A 19,230-nucleotide genomic window follows, 5' to 3' on the forward strand; every position below is an offset into this window, starting at 1 on the left:
TCTTACTGTACGGCTGCACACACACAACAACATCTCGCTAAATATTTATTTGTTGTTCTTTGATTAGTATTTATAACCTTACTTCCCAATTCACATTTTGAGCCTTGAACATTAATTTTAGGGGAAATGGATGCATCCAGGACTTGAAAGTTAACAAATATCACCATGTGGATGATGTTTGATGTCAGACAGCAGATATTTGTTAACCGAAGACGCTGTTTTGAGCAACTGTGCCAATAGTCTATGCTGGATGGTTATAAAAGAAAAGTCAAGGTGCCTTCCCTTAAGCAGTGTATGTTCTGTTTTGGAAGATACTTTAAGATTTGTGAGTCTCACTCAGTTACATAATAGGCTATGAAAATAATCCAGGAGCTTATGAAAGTGAGAGAGCTAAAAATAACTGTTAGCAAGGAAAACTCAGGATGACAAAAGAATACACTCTGTTATTAATATTTATTCTTTTTTTTTTAACCATTGTTTTTGGCTCATCCGTAATCTCATGACTCAAGTGTTATGACATTGATTTTGAAACAACACACAGCTTTAGTAAAAGCTTAGAGGAGGCATCACGTAATATTTATGATCCAGGATATTTTGACTCTTATGCTGATGTGAATATTTTGGAATAGTGTTGATATTTATATCCTACTAATGAAGCCGAAAGCTCAGTGTTGGACTAAGCATTTCTCTAGATCTGTTTAGAGTAGTCTGTAATAAATGATGTAACTAGTGTTTTATTATAAAACTATATGATAGAACCATATAATTTACTGATATTATTTTGTAGTTAAAAATAAAATGATTCAAAACCTTAGAAAATAGAATAATTTAGTTTCATGTTGCATGAGTCCCCAGAATTAATTTGGACTGATTCACTTCCTTTTTGATAGCTTTCTAGTCTAACTTTCAAGTTTTTATAGAAAAAAATGAGAATAATGATTTTTAGGGTTGTACTTTTGATAGAATGTCCTGTTTACATATGAAACAAATCCTAGTGCTCTGAAAAAGAGAAGTGGTGTGGGTAATTTTGAATCGGGAAAAAAAGCATTTCTGTTTGGCTTTTGAATGAATTATGAATTTTTTTCCTATAGATTTGTCTTTCTAGTTAGATATTGCTTAGACTAAAGTTAAATTGGTTTTCAATCTATTCTCTTAGCATATACTAATTTACAGTGGGGCCAGTGGGATGTCAGAAACAAACCAGCCTAAGATTAAAAAATTTGCAGTGGATAATGTATAAAGTGGATAATATACATGTGTTTAGTTGAGAATTGGCTGTGGATAAGAGACTTCTGATTCTGTTCCTCTCCTAGCTGTGTGTGTGTGTTTTTTTAACACTGATTCTGCTTGTAGCAAAGAACTGAGTTACATCTGCTTTTGCCTAATTAACTCTGTTGGTTGGTGTCAGATGAGAGCTAATTTTGAGATTAAATTGAGGAGTGGGGTGTGTGTCTGTGTCTGGGGGAGGGCAGATGGAGGATCGAAGGTTGCTTGGTTGTTTTGCATGAGATCAAAATGCAGTTATTCACTACTATTTTAAATGCAGTTATTCACTGTTATTTTAAATTTATTTTTTGGTTTTGAAGTAAAAATGATCACTACTGTCCAAAAATGTGACGTATGTCAGCACATACCTACTGCTGTGGAAACTGGTACATCCTTCTCTTAGGTGCAGTTATTGGCCATATCTTGCTAGTCTAATCAGTACCTAGATGCCAGGTGACCCTTGGAACAAATAGTGAATGTTGCCTGAGAGAGTTAATATTGACCTTTTAAACAAGTTTGGACTTTTTTTTTTCGGATAAAATGTTATACCTGCCCGCCTATTTAAGTAATAGGAGGCTTTTTTTTCTTCATAAGATTCTTTCTTAGACTTTATCACAAACCTAATTTTTCAAATTTGGAGAACAGGGCTGGCCTCAAAGAAGAGTGAAATTTATTTCTTTAGGCATTTGCTTTGGGGCTTCATTTCCTGTCCCAAATTCCATATTCTTAAATATCCTTTAGTGGTATGAAAGAGTTGATATATCATTAAATGTAGTGTACTAATAAACTCAAGCTGCAGGTGTTGAATAGTTGTGGAGTTCCATAGATGGTTGCTAGATTAAAGGGATGTCCTTATGCCCAAATTAACATTTACTTTTTTTTTCTTTTGGCAGATTTGCCTGAAGATCTGGACAATCTTCACTTTTGTCATGGACTGTTAAAATATTTGGAGTTCCAATTCTGGTATTTTCCCTTATATTTTTAATGTATAAAATGTCAGTCTTATTGAAATTGTTGGTAATGGATATGAATGATTCTTTTGATTATAGGTGAGGATTGTGGTAATAGCTTGTCATGAAGGTACACTTTGAGCATTTATTAATTATGAAATGCAGTTTGTTTTAATGTATGTTCATTTGCTTGGGTAACCAAAATGCTTGAAAGCAACTTTGCAATATTGGATACTTTTCTGTGACCTCTTCTGCTTCTGTAGTTATATTGTGTACAGTCAGATTAAATTAATTGATTCATCCTGAATAAATGATGAAAGATGAAATAATGACTTGGATGTGGTGAAATGTCTTCTAATGAAATTTTGCCCCAAATCATTTTACTTTGGAAATATCAGCTTCCTGTTCTAAACTTACACATGATGATTCCTGTGTTCTATCGTGAAAGTGGTTACACTGTGAAAGCCAGTGATTTCATTCCTAAACATACCATGTCCCAAATCTAACATTTTTGTCAGTGATTTATATAGTGACACAAAGGGAATGCTTATTAGATTTGTAGATGACATAGATGACAGAATCAAGATTCAAAACAAATTTTAAAATATTGGAAGATATACTCAAACCAACAAGATGAACTTGAACTGTAATAAATTTTAAATTCCAGCATTTAAATTTGCACAAGGAAGGGAATGAAAAGACTCAGCTTGACAGTATTTTTGAAAGAAGATTCTTAGTTGGACTGCATGCTTAGCATGAGCCAGTTGAGTGGCTGTTAAGAAAGTTCGGGGGCTGGCTTCATGGTGTAGTGGTTAAGTTTGGTGTGCTCTGCTTCAGCGGCCTGGGTTCACAGGTTCAGATCCTGGGTGTGGACCTACATCACCTGTTAACCATGCTGTTGTGGTGACTGACATATAAAGTGGAAGAAGATTGGCACAGGTGTTAGCTCAGGGCTAATCTTCCTCAAAAAAAAAAAAAAAAAAAGCTCATGCAACCCTGGATTGCATTTATAACTAGATAATGCCTAGACTGCCAGATTTTAGGATGGGCACTAGTCAAACTAGTGAGCAACCAAAAGAAGGCGTGCTTGGAAACTATGTGATATGTGGAGATGTTAGGAACTGGGATGTGAGTGCTGTAAGGTAGGGCTGGAGGTAGAATGGGGTTTGATTGTTAGTGATTTTCAAAAGATATTTGTTTTAGAAATATTGGAAGGCCTGCCATATTAAAGAATTATTCAGAATTTCTTCAGATTGTTCCAGAGAAGTAGGACTAGTGTTTAGGAGTTATAAGAAGGCAGATTTTGGCTCCTGTGAGCAGGAGATATATTACAGTTAGTTGTCCAACAGTGGAGTGAACTGCCTTAAAGAATGACAAATTCTCAATCCCTGGAAGTATCTTGACACTTGATGGTTCATCACTTGGGGATATGGAGAAGGGGTCTTTTACTGGATAGCTGGAAGTTGGACTGGATGACCTCTAAGGTCCCTTCAGCCCCAAGTTTCTGAATCTGATGGGAAAAATATGGAGTGAACCTGCAGTTTACTGATTGCAAAGAGGATAATCCTTTTTAAACTGCCTCTTTGAAGCTGATTGAAAAAGTATAGTTCAATGGCCCAATATTTGAGAGCAAACGTTAAATTCTTCAGTATATCTGGCTAAAGTTTTGAGGAAAGACGTTGTTTTCCCTTTTTAGGTTATGTTAAATCTAAATCAATAACGAGAGAGAACTTTAATTTTGTATTTTATGAGACATTTTTCAGAGTGTGTAGATACTGCATTTGATGGTAGCTACTGTGTATTGAATATTAGATATTGTTTTCACTTAATTCTCTCAACAGTCCTGTGAAGGATGTGCTATTATTGCCCTACAGGTAAAGTGACTCAAACTTAAGTCAATTGCTCAGAGTTTCCTTGCTAGACATTGGTAGAACTGGCATTCATACCATTAGTCTGATGGCAGAGGCAGAACTAGCTAGAGCAGGCAGTTGTGGCTTAGATGAAGATAGTGCTGGGTTTAGATTTTAGAATAATGGTGTTTGAGCCTTAAGTCTACTATTGACTGTGACTTTGAGTGAGTTACAGCTTTCCCTGAGCCTCAGTTTACCCATAGAGTCGTCCTGTAGATTAAATGACAAGCATTATATGTGAACACACTCTGTAAATTAATTTTTTTTTGTGTGAGAAAGATTGGCCCTGAGCTAATGTCTGTTGCCAATCTTCCTCTTTTTGCTTGAGGAGGATTAACCCTGAGCTAACATCTGTGCCAGTCTTCCTTTATTTTGTATATTGGTTGCCACCACAGCATGGCTTGATGAGTGGTGTAGGTCTGGGCCCAGGATCTGAACCTGTGAACCCTGGACTGCTGAAGCAGAGCATGCTGAGCTTAACCACTACACCACCAGGCTGGCCCCTCTATAAATTGTAAACTATAAAAAAGGAGTTAAGATTTGAATATTGTCAGTGGAGAGCGAGATTAGAGCCCAGATCTGACCTAACTCCCAGGCCAGGGCACTTTCTCCTGGTGCTCTTGCAGTGTACTCAATACCAGCTTGGAGATCTAGGGTGGTTTTTGTGTCCATCAGGAGGGTCTCAGAGCAATACTACTGTCTACCTGGAGTCAGATTTGTGTGAACCTTCCTTGTGTTGAGCAGTGTCTTGAACTAACCAGGTACTAAGATACCTAGAATGCTACATTATTTAAAAGGTGAAGCATTGTGTTACTATATTAGTTTCAGTTTTCCAACATGTGGGTTAGAGGGTGTCACAGGCTCTTTTCAAAGGGATGAGAAGATGTAATTCTATAGAAATGGCTAGATGGGAAATTCTCTTATGTGTGAGACTTGGGAAATATAATGTCTAGCTGAAATAGAAAATCAGAATTTTTGCTCTTTTTTTTTTGTTTAGGATTTCTTGAAGTAAGTTTAATGTACCTTCACCAGATTTCATATCATAGACTTATATGATGTTGATTTTATGTTTATGATAGACATGTATCTTGAACCCCTTTCATGTAATTTTATTAATTTCAATAAAGGTTATACATTAAATATAGAACTTATATGTCATCTCTTAAATGCCCCATAAGTGACTTCATATAAATAACAAGTGAAAAATTCTAAAGAGATTCCTTCTCAGACTGTGACCTGATTTCTGGTTGGAAAATATGGTCACTGACTTTGTTGCATAATACCTGCCTGTCAGTACTTCTCTGGTCATTTTGCATCTGAAAAAGTAATGCTTAAGAGTCATTTAATTTATTTTTAGATGTTCCATTATTAAGAGCCTTCCCTCCCTTTTTATCCTTTAAGGTCTTGATATCCTAGTTAAAGATGTTCCTCGCCAGAATGCAGTCTTTCCTGTTGGGCAGATAAGACAACTATCAACATTGCCTCTTTGTCCGTCTTTTTAATCTCTTAAGAATGGATGTTTGTAAGATGTTGCTTATATGGTCTGGAATACTCTGCCCATTTGTTGAATTGTAAATGACTTTTAAATGTGCAAGTTCTGTTAAATACAAGGAGAACCTCTATGGGTAACTTTTGTATTGAAGAAGTCATTTGTCAACCATGGTAAAACTTGCAAACCCACTTTATACAGAGTGGATTCTTGAAGCTATACAGAAAATAAAAAAGCAAAAGCAAAGGCCCTCTGAAGAGAGAATCTGCCATGCAGTGAGCACTTCCCATGGGTTGGATAAGAAGACAGTCTCTGAACAGCTGGAACTCAGTGTTCAGGATGGCTCAGTTCTCAAAGTCACCAACAAAGGCCTTGCCTCTTATAAGGACCCAGACAACCCTGGGCGCTTTTCATCAGTTAAACCAGGCACTTTTCCTAAATCAACCAAGGGATCTAGAGGATCATGTAATGATCTCCGCAATGTGGATTGGAATAAACTTTTAAGGAGAGCAATTGAAGGACTTGAGGAGCCAAATGGCTCCTCCCTGAAAAACATAGAGAAGTATCTCAGAAGTCAAAGTGATCTCACGGGCACCACCAACAACCCAGCCTTTCAGCAGAGGCTGCGACTGGGGGCCAAACGCGCAGTGAACAATGGGAGGTTACTGAAAGATGGACCGCAGTACAGGGTTAATTATGGAAGCTTAGACGGCAAAGGGGCTCCCAAATATCCCAGTGCTTTCCCATCCTCGCTCCCACCTGTCAGCCTTCTACCCCATGAGAAAGACCAGGTAAGTGAAGAGAGAATGTTAATACGTTCCAAGTATTACCCATTTGATTTGTACAGTTTCAGTTAAATTTCATATGGACAAAAATTCTGAGTAAAGTCTGATAAAATCAAATGTTTTGCCTTAGAGCAGGCTTTTATGTTTTAAAATGTGTATTTTTTTTTACAATATAAACTGTCCTGTATTGTTTTACGACATATTAAGGGCTTTCCCATTGGTTGACTAAGAATTTAACATGATTATGTCACTTGTTTTTTAAACTAATTCCTAATTGATAAGTGCTTGAAGGGACCAGGATAGATAACTTTAATTCTCCTTCCTCAAGGCAGGATCATATATATCATATATCAAAAATCTAAGAAAGGCCATAGTATATTTTCCTTTTTAAAAAAGTTATTTTTTAAATTTTTTCAGCTTTATTGAGGTATAATTGACATATTTTTCTCTTTATTATTTTCAGAGAAGAAGAATCTGTAGACTAATTATTTTAATACTGATAGTCTGTGCGTTTCTGGAATTGTTTTAATATGTGACCTAAATATCCCGCCTGTTTCAGTTTAAAGTCATTTATTATTGTCCACTTCTCAGTGGTTGAAAGTGAATGTTTATTTGTCTCATACTGTATCTTCTTCTCTTTTCTAATTCTCTTGGTTTCTCTGGGCCTTATGTTATTTCTATAGTATTTATAAATATGTGGCAGATTTCTCCTTAAGTTACTGCTAAAATTTTAAGTCTTTGGTTCTGTAGGATTTTCCAGTGTTTTGTTTCAAAGCAGCTGAAATTGCTTCCCAAACTAAAACCAAAGTAGAGCAGTAGCAAATTGTTTATGATAATAATTCAGGCCCTCCAGTTTTAGGATTGTCTGTCCTTTGGGCAAGTGGACACATTGATATCAGTTAACTTTACCTCTTGTAAACCATTAACCATTGTTCTTAGAAAGGGTGGTTGTATGTGTTAACTACATTTTTAGAAGTGATGGAAACACGAGTGTTAGGAAAAGTTATGCTCCTGTTGGCTTGTTTGTCCTGTTTGGATGTGGCCAACTCTGGAGATAGACCCTGCTTCCCTCAGTGCTTTAAGCTGATAGAGGCCCAGCTCTAGAAAGTGAGTATGACCAGGTGGTTTGCCTTTCCACGGACTAATCTCAGCCCTAGCATTTATTTCTTAACTGTGTTTTTATTTTATTAGTTTTCCTCAACATTTATTTTGGTGGTCTTTGTTTGTGTAACCAACCCCCAATTCTTTGTCAGAGAACGTGAGCATAAAGAAAGAAGTAAACCTATGAAATTTTCATTTTAATAACATTTGTTTCAAAAAAATACAGCAAGTGACTCAAATCCTAATTCCTGTGTCTGACACAGCCACATTAAGCACTTCTGTTTCTCATTAACTATTTTTATAAAAGCTTACACCATGAGGAAATTCGTTAAGGGGATATAGAGCCATTTCTTGATAGATTTGGATATCTTTGTTTTCATATTATATATATTACCCTAAGGTATTTTAAGGATTTATCATTATCGGGTATATGGACTAATTCAGGCAGCTTTAAGCATTTAGCAGGATGTTTCAATGATTTTGTGATCCAGGGAATCTCTTTACTTCTGATAGAGAAGTCACTATAGATTTTCCGTAGTCCCTTTCTTATCCGTCTCTTTAACCTTGCCCATCATTTCTTGCTAACCTTATCATATTTTTTCATACAGCATCTGTATGGAAGTATTTTTAGTCTAAAGGAAAATTCATGTCTGAAAGTGTCTCGGATTGAGAACAGAGTAATTTATTGCTTAACATGCAATTGTTACTGCTTTTTTTATGATGCTGATGTTTAAATTGTCCAGTTAGCATCATCCTATAACAAGGAATGCTGAGAAAAATGTGTCCTAGAATGTTTATTTGATGAAATTTGGAGATCAGTTGTATTGAGTAATGATAATCTAATTCTTAAAAAAGAGCAAATAAAAATAAATATCAGATCAAATCAATTTGGACACAATATATTTTTTTGTTTGTATTGTGCATTACAATAGCACTTTTCCTTGAAAAAATGTAATAAAAACCACATCATAATATATTGCCCTTTGAAATTACAAGTGGTAAATAGTTTAAAACCATGTAAACTTCCTAATAAGCTAAATGTAATAGAAATTCTTAACCTGGGATCCATGAATGAGTTTGGAGCAGGTAGGCCACAAATCCCCTGAAATCGAATGTCAGGTTTGTGTATCCACATGTTTTTCTAGGGTCAGGGTCTATAGTTTGTTGTTGTTGTTGTTGTTGTTGTTGTTTTTAAGATTGGCACCTGAGCTAACAACTGTTGCCAATCTTCTTCTTTTTTTTTTTTTTTTGGCTTTTTCTCCCCAAATCCCTCTGGTACATAGTTGCATATATTAGTTGTGGGTCCTTCTAGTTGTGGCATGTGGGATGCCACCTCAGCATGACCTGATGAGCGGTGCCATGTCTGCGCCCAGGATCTGAACCATTGGAACCCTGGGCCACCGAAGCAGAGTGCAAACTTAATCACTCGGCCACCTGTCTGGGCCCCGGGTCTATAGTTTTTATCAGATTCTCAGAGGGATCCAAAATATCAAATAGTCAATGTGAACATTTTTGTACTGTAGAAAGTGTTTTGAGTTTCTTATGCTAATTGTTGGCTTTTGATTATTCTTGCTTCAGCTGCTAAACTGGGATCTGTACGCAGATTGGTTGTACTGTAGTTTCATGTACATAGGGCTTTTTTCTTTTAAAGATTTTATTTTTCCTTTTTCTCCCCAAATCCCTCTGGTACATAGTTGCATATTTTTAGTTGTGGGTCCTTCTAGTTGTGGCATGTGGGACGCCGCCTCAGCATGGCTTGATGAGCAGTGCCATGTCCGCGCCCAGGATCCGAACCAGTGAAACCCTGGGCCGCTGAAGCGGAGCGCGCAAACTTAACCACTCGGCCCCAGGGCTGGCCCCTATACAGGGCTTTTAAAAATATATTTGAAAGACAGGTTATTGTAGTTCTTGATGTGCTAGAAGTCTGTAGAGTTTGCATTGTATGAGGACATTTATGATATAAATGGCAAGTGTTTGTACAGAGATGAAATAAACTCAGTTACAATTTTGTCACCTGATGTCTTTCAAAGAAGCTGTTATTCTAGTTACTTTTGCTAAGCAGTTTCATTTAACTGTAAAAAAGAAAATAAAAATAGTAACTAACATTTCTTAAGTGTTAAATGCTAGCACTATTCCAAGTGCTTTATATTTATTCCTTACCACAATAACTGTGAGGATCATAGATTATTATCCTTATTTTACAGATGAAAAACTCAGGCTCAGAGCCCAAGCAATTTGCCCAGGGTCAGTTATAGAGCTGGTGAGTGGTGAAGCCAAGATTCTAAGGAGACAGTCTGACTCCCCAGCTCTGCTACTGGGCTGGGTACTGGTCTACAGTGGCGGCTTTTCACTAACACTAAAAATAGGTCTTCCCGTACCTCGAATGCTTAGAAGCAGTTTTCTCCCAACAAATCGATATCTGGCATTTCAAATTTGGTAGTTGCAATGAGCTTCTTACAGTTCTTAAAGCAGATACTATTTATAATGTTAGCGTGTATGGGAAAGCAACAGGGAAAATAGTAAACGTGTGTCTAGCTAGATTTAACGTCGTCATGGTTCCTATGCACGGTGGCTGGGAGGGGTACAGTGCAAGTCACAGTAGCAGGGCTCCTTGCTCTCTGAAATGAAACTGCACATCTCCTGATAGCCTAGAATTCCGAGTGGATGTTACCACACTGGCTCCTTAGCATCACTTCTTTGTATTTCTTTAAGAAAGCTGTCTTTGGTGAGGTGATATGGAAATGAATTAAACCACCGCAGATAAAACTTTATCTTTGACTTAGTGAGGAAACTCCTCAAAGACAGTATTAGTGTTTCTCATCAAAAGTGGTAAAGCTCAAGTAGGTCAGATTATGAGGACTTTGGAAAGTCAAATATTCTAAGAGAGACTTCGTTTATCACCACACGCTTTGTAGCATTAAGATTTCATTTGAACATTTGGGCTTCAGCATTTTTATAAAATCAGTTTAGTTCAATTTTAAACAGGTTCTTTGGTATTTCACTTTATTGAGAATATCTTCCTAAAGTTTGTTAAGTATCAAATCTTGGTATATTTCTAGTGCAGTCCCTAATAGGAAATTCTCATTCTTGACTGCTGTAGGTGTAGGCTTCTACACCTTGTAGAAGTAGGGCTTTTGGTATTTTTTTTCTTGAAGAAATGAAATAACTGTAGTAGTCTTACAAAAACCTTCAAACATAATTACAAAAACAATGATACTGTCATTAAGAAAAAAACAAAGAGTTTTAAAAGGAGCACAGATGTTCAGAAATGGGGCTGAGAGACAAAACTGTTAAAATCACTTGTGGATCCAAAACTAAAATACTTGTGTATATATATATATATATATATATATGTACTGGGGGGATTTGGGGAGAAAAAAGCAGGGGAAAAAGAAAAAGAAGATTGGCAACAGTTGTTAGCTCAGGTGCCAATCTTTTAAAAAAAAAATCACATGTGGTCTTGGCCTGTTTAGTTGTTTATTACATTTGTCCCCCACCCCCTTTTAGGGAAATATCTTATTAAGGCTTTTGGCAATGTTATTAGTATGAAATATTTCTATAAATGTAAGATTAATGTACATCCTACATCAGTTTCTTGTGTTATGTAAATGCCATAAATTGAAGAACTTTATTTATAGATTTTCCTTTCTTCAGTTTTCTCCATTCTGTCCTCTCCTCTCCAGTTCCATTATCCCTGCCCTAGAGAGACCCTCTTCATCTCTCTCTGGGACTGTTCCAATTGCCTGTACTTTGTGAAGGACCATTCACTAGTCCATATTGTTCTTTGATGTGGCAGGCTTCCAGAAGTCTCTCAGCCCTAGGGGAATTGTTCGTAGTCTCAGACAACTCTGGATCTTTTTGGCAGAAATGTGTGTATTTTTTATCTGCTAATTATAGAGAGTCTAAATGTCCTCCTCTCTGTTGACCTTCTTAGTTGTCCTTTGAATTGGTGTCCTTTGTATTGCAGATGTCACCTTTCTCAAAGAATGCTTAGCTATGTGTGTTCAACTGAAAGTTGGATAAAGCTCTAAATATTGCAAAATAGACTCTTCCATGTAACCTGAATTTTGGGATTGATATGGATGAAAGTCAGTTTTAGAATGACTAAAGTCAGACAGAGACCTATTATAATGTGAGGGTCTAGCTGGATCAAATACTTCCTGTTCCAGGGTCAGGGAAGAAAAAAAAATTGTAGTTCATGTTTTTCCTATAATTAAGCTTCAGACGTTCTTCAAAATAGCAGAGTATCTGAGGACTACTTTTGTGAGCATGCAGTACCAGTCCTTGAGACACTGTTGAGAGAACACTTGCATTGTCTCAAACTAGTTAGTTGGGTCAAGGGAAAGATAAAATGAAGAGTGAATGAGTCTTTCTGTTGTACTCTGAGACATGACAGCTTGTTCACTTTTGAACTTTTATCAAGATAGGACTTGTCTAGGGGGCTGGGCCTGGTGGCTCAGCATTTAAGTTCTCACGTTCCACTTCGGTGGCCCGGGGTTCACCCTTTGGATGCCGCGTGCGGACATGGCACCACTTGGCAAGCCATGCTGTGGCAGACGTTCCACATATAAAGTAGGGGAAGATGGACACGGATGTTAGCTCAGGGCCAGTCTTCCTCAGCAAAAAGAGGAGGATTGGAGGCAGATGTTAGCTCAGGGCTGATCTTCCTCAAAAAAACACAAAAAACAAGATGGGACTTGTTTAGACTTCTAATGAAATAGCCTTCAGGTAAAGTAGAGACATTATGTCAGGGGATTTTTGACTCTTAAAATGAGTGTTAAAAATTCTTTTTAACTCTGGATCTTATAAGTATTTGGTACTGTATTGCTGCCTTTTCTACAGCACATGATTCCATCCTGAATGATACACAGATCAGTCTATTTTCTGATTTCCTAATGGTATTATCTTTCAAGCATTGAGGATGCTAAGGGTGTGGACTTTTGAATAATTTTGGATATTTTTGACTGCTTTCAGGAATGTATTGTTGTATTCCATATACTTATTTAGCTTATAATAGCTACATTTATTATACTTTCTGTGCTAAGAAAATCTGTATTTTATAGCTTTGAAGTTATTTAACAGTTAAGTGCTGTTTGCTGATTTATTCTGATTGTATCTTGGATGGCAAAGATTTTTTTTTCTCAGAATGAAGGTCTATATTCTTTTTATGTATTTTATCTTTGTACATGATAATGTACAAAGGATACATGAGAAGATTGTTTTATCATTGCAATAGCAAATTTTGGTTGTAAAATTCATACTGTTTTGTTTATACGTTTAATTTTTTTGGCCTGTACAATTAAACTACAGTAGATCTGATGAAATTGTTCTTCTCTAGTTACACCAACATTTAAAATGTGAATCTGCATCTTCTCAGGTACTTTGATCTCTCCAATCTATTAATGTTTCTAAGTACATAAACATCAATTAGCTCACTAAATTGAAGTTAGCAAATGAGTCAGCCATGTAATTTGTTCGTGACATTTTGAGTTAGCAGGGCCAGGAGGAAAGTATGATTTTATTTGTGTATGGGTGCTTGCTGTCTTCAGGTGGTGATGGGGAGTTTATATGTGTAAAAAAAGGAAGTCTGGCCAGTGTGCATTGTGAAATACAGATCACGGTTATTAGGCTTCTGCTTGGGACTCCACTATTTGCCCAAAGAGCTCTCCACAAGTTGCAGACTGCATACTATTGTTTTTCCTTTTATAGGTGAACCTTTTAGTTAGCAGAGTATTAATGTGGAGTATAGCTTTTTTTGTTTCATGAAAGGTAATAGTTTGAAAAATCTGTGAAATGAACTATATAAACAAAATTCTAGAGTGAATGCTATTAGATTTAAATTGTGAGGCTGGTCTCTACAAAGATATAAAATAAATACTAATCAGTGGTCTAAGCAAAATCCAGGAAGGATTTGTGTTAATTTGACAAGTGGGTTTAGAATTCTTTAGCCATTATTTTTTAGAAACCAGCTTTGTTCATACATCCTTTCTCTAATTTGCTTCACTTTTGATCTTAGATAAAACCAGCTGCAATTTTGTTTCATTAACAAACTTGACTGGTTAACAGATGTTTGTTTTGGCTTGATTGTGTCCTTTCTATTAGAAACAGCATAAGCATACATAGAAACCATGCTGGGCCTTTTCCTGTCTGTAGCTAGACAGGCATTTCAGAAGAGCAACTTAATTTTATTTACAAGTTCAGTTTTTGTTATTCTGTACTATTATTGTAGGTATACAAACATTTTAGCTCTTGTTCCCTCTGTCAGGGAGGTCTTTGTTCTTAATCCTCCATCTGTTAGTCCAGTATACCCCCAGGCCCCCCTTTTTTAGCATTGCAAAATCTTAGCATGCAGGGAAAAAGGTATTGCAGAAGAGGTGATTGAGATATCAATGACTCTTCCACACTTCAAGGGAGGGAATGAGACTAGCCTGGTGAATTTAGATAATTTCTTCCATTTTCTTTGATGTCAGTAAGCTGCCATGTGGAAAGCAATGAGGCCTACAGGAAGGAGGTGAGCCTTGTCTCGGCTGCCTGTGATATTTGGGAGTGATGTGGGCTGGGAGCCAGAGACACACTTGAATGTTTCTGTAGTAGTTTCTGATGTGGCCAGTCCTGATTTTTATCCACGGTTTACTGCCATGCTCGTGACCCTCTCAGCTCATAAATGGGAATGATGGAGTTCAAGAAACAGAGAGTAAAGGTTATATGGAGTAAGAGAAACAGTAGTAAGAGAAACAAAGAATGCTCAAACTGAAATCCAGTGTTAAGGATATCAAATGATAATTCCTATTTGATATTTAATCAACTTGTTTCCAAAACTGGTGTTTTAAAATCATGTATGATCTTCTATCTTATATCAAAACCCAATCCCAGCTATTGAACCTTGAGATGTGAGTAGAGCAGCAGAAAACAGGATCTGCTAGTAGAAGAGTGTGACCTGTCTGAAGAACAAAGCTAGTGCAGTTAGACTGCTGGAGGGTGTGAGGAGACTGGGACGGTAGGCAGGGAGATAGCTCCTCCCTAACTTTGTAATTTACAGAAGTGCAGTATTTCAGAAAAGTTTAAAGGGTAGTACAATAAGCTCTGTATTTCTTTCTAGATTTATCAGTTGTTAACATTTTGCCACATTTGTTTTTTTCTCTCTCCTGTGTATATTTTTATATGTGTGTGTATATACACATATATATACGTCATCATATTTTTTGTCTGAACTATTTGAAAATAAATAGCAAACATGATTTAAGATATTATAATATTGTTATAGTAATAATTATATATCAAGGAACATTCTCCTATATAACTACAATACTCGTATCTCATGTAAGAGATTCAATAGTGGAACAAATGTTATATACTAGACAGTTTATGTTTCCCCCAATGGCCCCAAAATGTCATTTATAACTTTTGTTTTTGTTCTAGGATCCAGTTAAGGATCACACACTGCATTTTGTTGTTGTATCTCCTTTAATAGAGAATGGTTTTCCTTCTTTTTTTGCTTCTCTTATCAGTGACATTTTTGAAGAATCTAGGCCAGTTGTCTTGTATGATGTCCCACAGTTGTCTGAGTGTGTCCTCATGACTAGATTCAGGGTAAACATTTTTGGCAAGTATACTGCATGGGTGATGTTGTATTTCCTCTTTGGTCATCTTAAGAGATATATCCTTTCACGTTGTCTCATTACTGGCAGTGCTTATTTGATCAGTTACTTAAGGTGGTGTCCCAGATCTCTCTTTATAAAGGCATCTTTTCCCTTTTGTCGTTAATAGGTAATCTGTACAGTGATACTCTGAGACCGTGTGAATAACCTTTCATTCAGTGTGTATTAGTTTTCTTTTACTGCTGTAACAAATTACCACAAACTTAGTGGCTTAAAACAATACAAGTTTATTGTTTTACAGTTCTGTAGGTTGGAAGTCTAACATTGATCTCATTGGGTTAAAATCAAGGTGCCAGCAGGGCTCTCTTCCTTTCTGGAGGCTCTAGGGGAGAATCTGTTTCTTCATCTTTTCCAGTGTCTACAGGCTGCCTGTATTCCTTAGCTCGTGGCTCCCTCCCTCCATCTTCAAAGCCAGCAGCATTACATCTCTTTCCAGTCACATCTCTTTCTGACCATAGCCTGGACAGGCTCTCAGCTTTTAAAGGATTCATGTGATTAGGTTGGGGCCATTTAGATAATCCAAGATAATCTCCCCATCTCAAAGTCCTTCACTTAATCACATCAGTAAAGTCATTTTTGCCATGTGAGGTGATAGATTCACAGGTTCTTGGCATTAGGAAGTGGACATCTTTGTGTGTGTGGGAGTATTCTGCCCGCCACACAGTGGTTTTAGTATCCTCTTCTAAAGCAGTTTTTGCATTGGGGGTTGCAGATCTTTGAAGGTTAGTGCCATGGTGTAACATGGTCTAAGTCTGCTTAGAAAGGAATGAATCACAGTTTATGGGAGTAATGCTGCTTGAAGGCTGAGGGTCAAGAGGCCTGAGTTCTAGGTCTGATGGTACATACTGAATCATTTCCATGAGGGCAGGAACAGGGACTGCTTCCTGCTTCCATTTAGTATTTCTTTACTCACAAGTTGAAGAACTGAAGAATGGATTTGGCAATAATAGCTTGAGAGTTTTTAACAATAGGAGTTTGGATATCCAAAATGTTTTCTAAGAAGTGTATTTAAAATTGTAGACAAATGTCTTTCATTTAAATGCCCACAGAGCACATGAAAATATGTAAGGCAACTCAATAAGAATAGGCTCCTTGGTGACGTTTTAAAGACTAAACGACATCTGAAAAATTTTGATTTTTATTTAAATTCTAATCCCCAATTAGAGAACTCTAAATAGGCTGAAAAAGAAACTGACTTATTAAAAAAAGAACAATATCATGCTCACAATGTTATGTGTCAATTATATCTTAATACAGTTGGAAAAAATAGCATGAAGAAGGATGTATATTACATTCTTTCAGTTCTTAGTAAGAACTCAGAAAAAATAAATATCAAATAAAGATTCACAATGACAGTTAACCTCAAGAATTCTTCATTTCCTTTCATTTCACGGTGTTTTCGTAGAATCTTCTGCAGTAGCTGCAGTTAATTGGAATGCTTTGAAAATACTGACTGTTCCTATTGTTAGAGAATAACTGTTTAGTAGTCTGCCTATAAATGTCCTTTCTAGAGCTGTTAAAAAAAGGTGATCTTTTCATCTGATGAGCTCTGACCCTCTGTAAACCTTCCAACTTATCTCTTTTTCCATCAACTACTGAAATATGACAAGATGCCAACAATTACATCCCCTCAAAGTATTTATACCAACTTATAAAATCACTTCTTTATTGGAAAACTGTGTAATATCTTGATTTCAATTTAGCCTGGCACGTTGGTTAGCAATAAATCTTGCTAGGGTATGAACACAAACCTGAAGGCAGTTTGCAGAACATTGATCAGGTACCAATTGTATGTATTTTTCTAGCTTCTAAAAATTTCAGAGTAAAGTAAACTAAGTAGTTATCATCAAGACCACCACTTTTTAGGTCATCTTTGTTTGACATAGTAGAACATCACCATATATCTTGCGGGAAGTGCCTTGACTCTCCTGAAATTCATGATTTGTGTCTGTGACCATTGAAGTTCCCCATTTTGTCTGTGATATACAACATAAGCAAAAGAACATGGTTAAAATATGTACTTCTTGGGGGCCAGCCTTGTGGTGTAGTGGTTAACTTCAGCGCACTCCATTTCTGTGGCCCTGGTTTGCAGGTTCAGGTCCCAAGTGCAGACCTACACCATTCGTCAGCCATGCTGTGGTTGTGACCCTCATACAAAATAGAGGGAGATTGGCATGGATGTTAGCTCAGGTGAATTTTCCTCAGCAAAAAAAAAAAGAAAAAGGAAAAAATGTACTTCTGCCTTGTAAACTGTGCGTAATAAACAGTTCGTATTAGATTTGAAGACTCTAAATAAAACGTGAAAGAAGATATTAATATTAAACACTTAGTGCTTACTATGTACCAGGTAATATTCTAAGTATTTAATATATATAAAATAATTTTATATGAACCCTGAGAGATTAGTACTGTTATTAATGGAATTTTACAAGTGAAGAAAAAGGCCAGAGAAGGTACCTTGTCCACGAGTACACAGGAATTATTGGAGCTGGTGTTTCAATCCTGGCACACAGGATGGAGTACAGCCACTTTACCACCTGCCAGTCATCTCATTTATTTGGATGAAATCGACACATATCTGTTGAATTCTTGTAACATACAAAGCACTGTACTAGGCACTACAGAAGTTACAAAATATAAGCCATATTCAAATGGTAATTAAAATTATCAGTTGAAACATGCCAAGACATGCAGCTATGTGAGTCCTTCTCAAATGACCTGTGGGGTCATCTTCATTTTCAGAGTGATTGAAATTTTCTTTTCTTTAGGAATGAGTAACAACAGCTAGCATTTACGTATTGTTGACTATGAGACAGGCGCTACTTAAAGTGCTTTAAATATAGTAACTTGCCTATGAAGTAGTACTTCTTTTCACTCTTAGTTTACAAAGGAGGGAACTGAGGCACATGAGGTTAAAGGACTTGCCCAGGATCACATAGGTATTGTATAGTAGAGCCAGGATTCAAACCCAGGCATCTTGGCTCTATCATCTGTATACTTAACCATTACACTACACTGCCTCTTGTTTTCCTCATGAAGAAAAATTTCTTTTAAAGAAAAGAGCCTTACATTAAGTTCTTATAAACCTGGACTTCTAAACGCCTTTTAGTGTTTGTCATAGGAGTCACTGAAGAGACTTAAAATTTATAGTGTGACGTCATATAAGGTAGCTTTTCCTGCACCGTGTTCTGAGGTAGAAGGAAGTGCATCTGTTAATGATGCTGATAAAGTTCTGAGATTTAAAGTCTCTGAGGAGTTTTGAAATTTAACTTGCTTAACCCACAGTTTCCCAAGATAATTTGACGATGGGCCTGCTCCTTTCCCTTTTTCCTCACTACAGGCTTTCACTTTCTAGAAATCTTTGCATTTGGTTAAAAACAGCTCAGACAGTGCCGTTTCCTCCTTTCTTCCAAATGATTTCTTCCAAATACACAACCCAAAGGACACCACTGATTAATTGAACTTAGAGTTTGTGCTTCAGAATAGAAAACCCAAAATCAGCAAATTCATCCCTTGTCTCTATTATGAGTTAATCTGGTAAAACTGTTGTATGATAATTCTTCAACTGAAGAATAAAATTTTAGAGTTGCAGGCGATCTTTGAGATCACCAAGTTCAGGGGTTTTAAGATGAGATCCAAGGACCCCCTTCAGGGAGTTTGTGAACCCCTGAAATTGTATGCAAAATGTTGGGCTTGTGTATTTATGAGTGTTTTTCTGGAGCCTCTCACCTCTCCCCTCCTTCAACAGGTCATTTAACTTAGGCCAGTGGTTCCCAGACTTTGCTGCACATTAGGATCATCTGAACAGCTTTAAAAAGTTCTGATGCCCAGATCACACCCCACACCTGTTAAATGAGACTGTTGGGGTGGGAATGGGAGCCAGGCAAACTTTTTGAAGATCCCCAGGTGATGCCAATGTGCAGCAAATCACTGCCCGAGGCTAACTTTCTTCTTTTATAGATAAACAAACAGGGCCTACTTATGTGGTTGAGGAAACAGTCTAGAAGTGTTAATTAGGCAGGGCCCTCATTTTTGCTGAAAGAGATCTTAGAGATCATTCTAAAAGGAGTC

General features: G+C 36.8%; 1 protein-coding gene across 12 annotated transcripts in view; it reads left to right on the forward strand.

The window, feature by feature from the left end:
* The window catches only part of KAT6B (lysine acetyltransferase 6B), a 191,785-nt gene that overhangs the window by 8,797 nt on the left and 163,758 nt on the right, over positions 1–19,230 (forward strand). For all 12 annotated transcript variants that reach the window (XM_070566431.1, XM_070566463.1, XM_070566473.1 and 9 more), the window contains exons 2-3: positions 2,160–2,229; positions 5,528–6,406. In XM_070566431.1, the coding sequence (XP_070422532.1) occupies positions 5,786–6,406 (621 nt within the window). In that variant the 5' untranslated portion in view covers positions 2,160–2,229; positions 5,528–5,785. The remainder of the gene's footprint in view (positions 1–2,159; positions 2,230–5,527; positions 6,407–19,230) is intronic.

This window comes from Equus przewalskii, chromosome 1 (genome assembly GCF_037783145.1).
Source record: "Equus przewalskii isolate Varuska chromosome 1, EquPr2, whole genome shotgun sequence".
NCBI classification, from domain to species: domain Eukaryota; kingdom Metazoa; phylum Chordata; class Mammalia; order Perissodactyla; family Equidae; genus Equus; species Equus przewalskii.